This window comes from Diadema antillarum, unplaced genomic scaffold (genome assembly GCF_040938485.1).
Source record: "Diadema antillarum isolate AM-2024a unplaced genomic scaffold, OU_Dant_1.0 scf00000014, whole genome shotgun sequence".
Classification (NCBI taxonomy): Eukaryota; Metazoa; Echinodermata; class Echinoidea; order Diadematoida; family Diadematidae; genus Diadema; species Diadema antillarum.
Window position 1 is genome coordinate 4423005 of NW_027270903.1, and position 9488 is coordinate 4432492.

Here is a 9488-nt window from a genome sequence, read left to right on the forward strand (position 1 = left end):
CACATTTAATACACTTCGAGTTGTTTGACCCCCTACTCGTTTCGTCACGTAATAGATACAATATTGTCCGCAAACTGTGGATACAGTTCCTTGTAGCCGTTTGGAATTAGAGGACCATGCCGAGGCATTATTGTCCAAAAACTTTACAAAGTCAAGACTGTAAGTTAAGGGTTCATATCCGTAAGAGTCAAAGAATTCGCCTTTTCCGTTGCAAAAGTAGAAAGCCACCCAGTGTGTTCCTGGTTTATCGCTAGGATCGGTATTCGCGATGAAGCACTGCTTCGCCCCACTAATTGATCGCGGTAGACAATTTGACGCATATACTCCTTTGAAATAGGGCTTGACAATAGGATCGTTCTCTAAGAAACGTTGAATCTGCGATGTATCCATAGTCGATTAGAATATTTCGGCAGTCGGTTGTCCGGAAGAGGTTTTATTGGTAATCGTAGATGATGTTTCTGCTTTTATCAATCTGAATCAGTCCCTGTCCTTCCGAGTAGACGATACAGTTGACGGTGTTTGGAATGGCCACGTCGAATTGTAGCTCTAAGCGCAGATTTCCTTGCTTGATGAGATTCAAGTGACATCCGTCAGATAGGTCGGACGTGAGGTCGAATGCAAAAAGGGTATAACCTTCGCAGTATTCTTCTCGATTGATGTTAATTCCCTTGTCTACAAACAGCGTCATTGTTTCATCATATTCTTTTGTTCTCACATCGAGAGATATTTTCGAAGGCAATGGTCGAAATGGTCATAATGACGATTGCAATCGTATTCATGACATTTGTTTGTTTGATGACGTCACTCCGACAAGTTCGGACCTGTCCTTTGACCAATCTCAGCCGACGTGACCAACTTCAACGTGTTAAGAGGGGGAAAGATTTGGAGACCCCGATTCATCGTCGTTTAGATTCTCCAGACCCCAAAATGTACACAACCCCTACTACAACTAAAAGTTATACACGTACAAGGCGTACAAGAGCTAGTGATGCTAATGGTTCTCAAACCCCAAAGTGGCAATCTTTTTAAAATACGGCTTAAACGGTATGACCACAATCCTCGTTAACCCGAGCTGTTCTCGTTAATTCGTGTAATGATTTTATTGTATGTTAATTTACTACTCTTCTATTTCAAACAGTTATGTACAATTTTAAATAGTAGCCCTTACCATTATGATCTGCGTGTTGATCTAGGTGGGTGTTGAAGTACGCCATCGATGTTGCGTATGGGGTGATATGAAAGTGTGTACACAAGCATTTACATACTTAATATGTATCATTATATTTTACGAATGATGATTTTTTGATTGTATTAACGTTAACATCGTTACATATCCCCAACCAATTATTTCATCAGGTGACCCGCAATGTGTATATAAGATTGTACGGTCTATGTTCAGATGTGAAGGAGTGTATACATACATAATATTCTGTTTGAATGTATTTGAAATTTTGATGCTAGCTGTTCTTTTGAATTTGTCCGCATGATATAGCGATTGACTATACTATCTTAACGTTTCTCCACTTCAACATTTCATCGTCTGAACATTTCGACTAGTTGCTATGTAAATATTGTAAATATAAGTTCGCGTGACGTTTGATTTTATCTGTGGTGTTTACCGAATGTGTCATACATTTTATCTCCTGGCGTATGGGCATTCTCCGTCGAAGACAGAAGACAAAATGCGTCTTTGCTACGATTTAACTTGATTTTCAAATCAACCCCCGGGAGTAACAGTCTTTCTTGAAAAAAAATGTCGGCGTAAATCGGACCAAGTAGAGAAAGTAATTTACTCTCGACGATGAATCCATGTCTTTTCGCCAGACCGGGATTAGCTTCTGCAGAGCTTGCCAGCGGGTTAACGACATCCATTTTCCCCGCTTTGTCCTTGTAATATAGCTGTTGAGTGAGTTGAGACTCTTTGGTCTCTCCTCCATAGTGCAGCAGAGATTCGATGTAGCCAAAAGTACCGTTAAAGGCGTCTGTGTCAACGAATCCTACGACCACCCGATTTGGTAACTGTCCGTGAAATAGATTGTCTTTATTAATCGACATGCTTCCTGCAGGAATGGAAAAGGACTTCACGTCTACTTTGTTGACGGGGTATTTCGCGGTTGTCTTCTCCAAGGCCCTGGCGTGGTTTAACATGATGGTAGGACTGGTCTTTACTCTGCGAACGTAGAGGGCAGCAGATTCTATTTTAATTTTATATCGGGCATTCTCCGTCGAAGACAGAAGACAAAATGCGTCTTTGCTACGATTTAACTTGATTTTCAAATCAACCCCCGGGAGTAACAGTCTTTCTTGAAAAAAAATGTCGGCGTAAATCGGACCAAGTAGAGAAAGTAATTTACTCTCGACGATGAATCCATGTCTTTTCGCCAGACCGGGATTAGCTTCTGCAGAGCTTGCCAGCGGGTTAACGACATCCATTTTCCCCGCTTTGTCCTTGTAATATAGCTGTTGAGTGAGTTGAGACTCTTTGGTCTCTCCTCCATAGTGCAGCAGAGATTCGATGTACGCTCTGTAAGGGTATGTATTCGACGGCTGAGACACTAGTTTTTCATTGAGCATGATATCAACTTGTGCAAAGAGAGATGGGAGAAACAGGTTTACGGGACCAACTGGGGCATCAGCTGGTAAAGCCGTGTTATCATTGTTCGTAACTTTGACTGTCACTTGAAGCATGGTCTGAGAGAGGTCCAAGTATTCTTCCGACGTGCCGGACACGTTGAATTCAATGGGCCCTTCATCGGTGATGCTGCTAACGGGGTGATATTCTACCCATGGTCCTTTGACGATGCTCATTTGAGTGTGTGGTACCGTGAACAAATCCAATTCGGACTTGCAGCAGACATCGCTCTTGTCGTGTAGAAGCGCCATGTTCAGCAAAGACAGCAAGGAGTGTATGAGACTGGTAAACGAATAGTCCGAATTAATCGAAGATGTCGCGCAAGCGAGCTCTTTTCGCTGGAGAATTTCGAGACCGAATGATACGCTTCCTTCCTCGCCTCCTTCTTTTAACTCTTCCTACAACTACTAATCGCGCTCCTCCAGTCTGATTCCCAATTTTTTTCTTTACTGCTCGAACAGTCTTTGAGGCCAGGTGTTTTCCCGCCCGAGCCACATTTTTTCTAGTTGCGCTTTTAAAAGATTGTCCGTTGATGGTGTCCTGAACAATGTTCATGCCTGTATGCATAGCTTCTTTTCCCAAAGCAACAGCCCCTCTTTTTAAGAGAGGAGTTGCGACTTTGAAGAGCCCCTTCACCAGACTACCCAGCCCGTGTCCTCTCTGCATGGATGCCCCGCGGAAGACGGGTAATCCCGAGCCATATTGGTCGTGAAAAATCCTTGCCGGTGCGCGAAATACCACCATAGTTGGACGTATCGCTGTGTAAATTTAGCGTCCAGCTAGTTCGTAGAGCGCTCTCTAAAGTGTAACTTCACGATCACTTTCCCGCGTTCAAATGGTACCACTTCACCCGATTCGGTTGTTAATATAATCTCTATCGTTTCAAAATTGTAAAGCTTAAGAGGGACGTAATGCGGAGTGATATAGGTATTGACGATATTATCGCGATCCTTGTCCGGAATGACTGCTATCGTCCTCAGTAAAGGTACAGCAGCGTCACCTACGTGTTGAAACTGAACGATATCAGAATAGACATAAAATGTATGAAATTTCATGTGTACATCCATTGGCATGGGACTCAGTGTTGATTCCGTGAGATGGCATTCCCCTTCAAACCCGAGCATCATAGCCAAACCACAGGGAATGAGGAGCGCCGTATTTCCTTCTAATCGGATGAAACATTTTCGTTGGGTCCTCTTGTAATAAAATGTGATGCTTTTACGTAATTTTCTCCGGAACTGTTCGTTGATCGAGTCAATGAGTTCCTCTCCAGAATTATAATATCCCGCAGGAATCTCAATTTTTTTCATCAATGGAACAGCGTCGTCCTCTACTTCATTATCGTAAATAGTGAGGGTGTTGTTATCATGTCGTACATTATACCACGTGCACTGAAATTGAACTTCTGCCAACCCCACCTCGTAATCTTCGTTGAGTGAGAGAGGTGCGTGAAGCCGCGTCGTAAACTGACACGTTTTGTTATTTGGATAGTACGACATGGAACTATTACTGGGCAGCGTCACGTAAAATTGAGAAGCCATGTTCGATCAGCCTCTTCTCCTTTGTTCAAAGCGAAGAATGATAACGAGAGTAACGTGAATCGTGTTTTTAACGCGGAGTTAAGTGTCGAACCCAACTATCAAATTCTTTGCCATACCCTGACCAACGAACTAGGTATTCTTTCTGCCCATTGCGCATGCGCGTGCGTAAAACCTTGTCCACGTTGTAAGTAGTCTCCTTGTCTTTCGAAACTCTTATCAATTCCCTTTCATAGAACGTACCCTTCACTCGTTCCCCGTTGTAATCCTTTATTCTGTAGACAGGTACCCTCCTATTGACGCGGGAGCTGATTGTAAAGACCTCCCTCGAAAAATTTGCTTCGTAACCCTTTTCGAACTTTAGTTTGCTTTTACTAATACGAACTTGATCTCCGATTTCATACTTGAATCGTGGAGCTGTACGCTTCTTCCCTCGCATTGCCCTACCGTAGAGACTTTTTATGGCACGCTTTTGATTCTCAATATTCACGTCTTTTGGTTTCATGCCAATACTAGAATGAATGGTGTTGTTATAGCCTTTGACCAAATCTTTTATTACACCGAGATACCTGTAAGTGTTTTTGAATGTGAAGAAGCGCCACATTTTTGTTCGCAGCGTTCTATTGAATCGTTCAGCAACGCTGGCTTTGGTTTCATTTTCTGTTGTGTAGAAGTGAATGCCTTCTTTCTCGAGATATTTCTGAAAATGTCTGTTTGTGAATTCCGAACCTTTGTCTGTATGTAGCATTACAGGCACTCGGCCCTCTTTCAAGATGCTTTCGAATGCCCCGACAATGTCTTTTGATTTTTTGTTTTTTAAAGGAACCACCCAAGCATATTTCGACAGTACATCTATACACGTCAGTAAGTAGCGATAACCATTATTAAACCTTTTCAAATTTTGAACATCTACAAGATCAGCCTCCCAGATTTCGTCGATTCCTCTCACTTTCACAACATTTCTCTTAAATGTCTTTCTCGCCGGTGCGTGCATTGTATACGCATCTTGTTTCGTTAACCAGTCTCTGACACCCTGCAAGCTCGCTTTTTCAGTTTCCACCTCTCTCACCGCATTCCACAACTTACTGACACCACCGAAACTAGCTGGATGTTGAGGATCGTAATAGATTTCCTCTAACGCTCTCTCAAATGAATTAGACATTATTCGTCTCAGCAACCACACACTGCAGAAGCAAACATCAGAAATGGCATTCCTTTCACGTTGCAATGACATAAAAGGCATCAATGATAGACAAGGTAACGAGTAAAAAAAATCATTTGAAAATGAAACGCATCATTTATTGTACACGCATACACACAGTGCAGCGAATTTCGTTGCTTGAATCAATTCACATTCTATTAACATCTACATTCCATACATTATACAACATATACAGACAAAAATGTAAAACGTATCGCGACATTAGTCCAACAGTCATTTTCGGAGCGTGTTCCGACCAGCGCACTTTGTAGCGTTTGAGTCCTTCCACGAATTGCGCGCGAAATTCCTCTTTCCGCTCGTCCGGTATGCAGGCATATTGGTAGATGTTGACAAAATAGCATAGAGCCATCAGCGAACGTTTGTACTTGTTGGGATGATTGGGGTTCTCTATACAATTTTTGAGCAGGGCCTCTATACAATCGTCGAACCTCTCATTGCCTCGAAGCTTGATTCGTCGCACACGGGAAAATTGTTCCTCGCTTGCAATTGTCCGACATGCGCGTAAGATTGTCTCGGTGTCTACGGCGTGAAAGTCGGAAGGAAATGTGTCCTTTATCACCGTTAATAGCAGTCGTTCGTCTAAAGCACGTTCCACTGAGGGTCCGTCAAGACAATGTCGGGCAGGCCGGTCTCGAGCCCCAAGGCCCTGTAGACCACTCTCACAGCGGCCTCTATCCCCTCCACGTGTCTCCCTATGTTGACTCTTCTTTGTTCCAGCTGCTGTTGAGTCTCTCCCCTCAGAATAAATTTGATGTACTCCAGGAAAAAACCGCACTCGACGAGATCTGGTCTCATCCAGAGCACCCTGCCAACGTAAGGGTACACTCTCTCCACAGTCATTGGGTCCAAATGATGAACCGCCTGGAACACTTTGCGCTGTGGATCTTCGGGAGTACCGTCTATTGGAGAATCTGGCACGTTTTGCACCCGTTTCAAGACTTCGATGAGAGTTAGATACTCCGTCAACATCAGCAAGTCCACCTTCTCCACCGTCCTCTGCATTTCGGGACACCAGGTGTTGGCGATATTCGGCTGAGACATTCTGTAACATGTGATGCTCTCGGAAGGTTTCAAATTGAAATGTGTCCCTCTCGCATGTTCTTCGAGTTTTTATTCTTTTGCTTTGCAAAGGACGCCACCATCTCTTTGAATATGTATGAGGCATCTATTGTTTTATGCAGGACGAGTCCGAACCCGTCACTGGCTCCAGGTCCAGTTTATGTATTTCTTTATTTAAAAATTCTTTTGTCTTCGCTCGCGTACAAGCGTGGGTCAGAGGACAAGTCCGAACTTATCGTGAACTTGAGGTCCAGTCTTATGTATTTCTTTGTTTTTCTAGTCTTTTGTCTTTGAGTGTGCGAGCGTCGGTCTGAGGACAAGTCCGAACTTATCGTGAACTTGAGGTCCAGTCTTATGTATTTCTTTGTTTTTCCAGTCTTTTGTCTTTAAGTCCCCGAGCGTTGGTCAGTGGACACGCCCTGACTTTTGTCTTCGATTGCGCAAGCATTGCGCAAGCGTCGGTCAGAGGACACGCCCCCATTTTTATGTATTTCTTTGTTTTTTAAAGTTCTTTTGTTTTCGATCGGGCGAGCGTCGGTCAGAGGACAGGTCCGAACTTGTCGGAGTGACGTCATCAAACAAACAAATGTCATGAATACGATTGCAATCGTCATTATGACCATTTCGACCATTGCCTTCGAAAATATCTCTCGATGTGAGAACAAAAGAATATGATGAAACAATGACGCGGATTCTTAAAACAATAGCATATTTTTCATAATTCATTCTTCATATTTCATATCGATCCATAAATATTCATATTTCATAATCATCATTCATCGTTCATATCTATAATTCATATCTCATGAATATTCATCTTTCATTTTTCATATTTCATACATTCTTTTGTTCTTTCCTATTTCTATTGTTATGCAAATATCCATAATTCATATCTATTATCATAATTCATCGATTTATCATAATTCATATCATAATCCATCTTTTTATCATAAATCATATCATAATCCATATTTTTATCATAAATCATATCATAATCCATCTTTTTATCATAAATCATATCATAATCCATATTTCATAATTCATAATTCTTTTGTCTTTTCATATTTCTTTTGTTCTAGAACAATAGAAATATGAATCATATTTTTATGACGCTATACGTACACCTATACTACTGTTCTTGCAAGATATGTTACAATTAATTACTTTGTTCTGACAATGACCCTGAATTTATGACCTTCAAAATCAGAAGAAATGCCTATTCCTGCCCATAAAGACCTGTATTTAAGTACCGGTACATAATAATAGTTGGTATTATGGACATTGCGCCCAACACATAAGATTCTTATTCTAGCCTGTGAAATGCACATTAAAAGCACTGAGAGTCTTCTTTTTGGGGAGATTTGTTCTGTAACTTATGACAACTTCCAAAATCATTTCCATTCTTATGTATTTTGTTGTTTTTGGAATATTTGCTATGTATTTCTTTGTTTTTTATTTTCTACAGCATTTGTGGGGGTTTTTTATTGGAAATTGTCACAGCCCACTTTTTCTACCATAATTTGAATGGAATTAATCAATCAAAGTGATAAATAGTAAAAAATGGTCAAGTTTTTATGAGTTTCACCACAAAGCACTGTTTTCCATAGGAAATGCACACAAAATCACAAAATATTACTGTCCCCTTTTGTGATTGAAATTGAGGGTCATTGTCAGAACAAAGTAATTGATTGTAATATTTCTTGCAAGCACGTATAGATTAATTCCAGTATATAACATTTACACTACAAAAAGCTTTTGTGTTTGTGAAAGAATCACAAGTATATCATGCCATAAAACACCTGTCATGTGTGTAATTTGTAGTTAACAAATTTACAGCTATTTTTAGAAGCACTTCAAGGTCAAGGGTATAACATTCATGATCAAATTGACACTAAATCTGAAAGAAGAGCACAAATAGTTCAGAACCTTAATAAGGTAGGCTGTCAGCTTTCATAATTCTTGAAATATTGCTCTGTGAAAAGTCTTTCAAAATATATATTATATGCAGTGCAATGAGGAAAATAGAGCGACTTATTGTTTTTATCAAATTTTGGATTAAATTTCAAGATCATTATTATGTAATAAAAGTGTTTTTTGGTATATATTGCTAAAATATGTATAACAGACTACCCCTACTGCAAATATCACAGGGCTAGGGCTTTTCATCTTGAAAGCATGGACATTTGAAATGTCCTCTAAACCCAATATGTGATATTATATGAGAATTTGGCCATTTACGACCACTTTCAGTGGGGTAAATTTACCACTGAACATTTCGGTAGCAAAATTTCTTTGGTATTTACCCAAGATAATATAGGTAAATGTCTATCAATACAGAAAAATTGATGCCATTCGTAGGTGGGACGAAGGGTGATCCGTGACCTTGAAATTGGCACATTTTTCATTTTTGTCAACTTTGAGGGCGCTCTTCGTAAAAACTGTGGGCACGAATCCGCTGATTTTTTTCAAAATTACTGAGCAAGTCAAAGCCTTCAACAGCATAATATTTTAGAACCTAAGGTTATGAAATGTGGAAGATATTAGCCTCTAAATATGCATTAAAATTTTCGAAATTAACATTTAACACCATTTTTGGTGACCTCGTGCACGTTAACGAAAAGTCAATTTCGCGTCACAGTCAGTTTTTCTTGCAAAGACTATAAAGTTCTCTCAATTTGCAGATAATAAACACTTTTGCATAAATATCCATGCTACCACAATCAATCAAAAAAGCATAATTTTCTTTTAACTAATATTTTGGAATGCGCATTGGTTGCTATGCGAGGCTGTATCTTAGCAACCAATTGACCTTGAGGCAAAATATTTTGGGATTTTCCGTCAGACACTTGGGGGAACATTTGGTGCGATTTTAAAGAAAATCAGAGGGGGTCGGGTGACAAGCACTGGATGATTTCACATGGATTGACCCACATGTAAGGGGTGGGATGGATCCTTCACAATGGGTGTATGTGCTCACATGTGTATGTCATGTGTACAGGTGTATGTAGGAATACTATCACTGTACAATGATACAGAA

At 40.5% G+C, this 9488-nt stretch overlaps 1 protein-coding gene across 1 annotated transcript; it reads right to left on the bottom strand.

Annotated features, from left to right (window-relative positions):
- Positions 1 to 433: 433 nt before the first annotated feature.
- LOC139722111 (uncharacterized protein F54H12.2-like) lies at positions 434 to 2883 on the bottom strand. Its single transcript, XM_071633435.1, has 2 exons — positions 1794 to 2883; positions 434 to 672 (listed from the first exon to the last, which is right to left on the bottom strand). The coding sequence occupies exons 1-2, from the start codon at positions 2881 to 2883 to the stop codon at positions 434 to 436; spliced, it is 1329 nt and encodes a 442-aa protein (XP_071489536.1).
- Positions 2884 to 9488: the final 6605 nt, after the last annotated feature.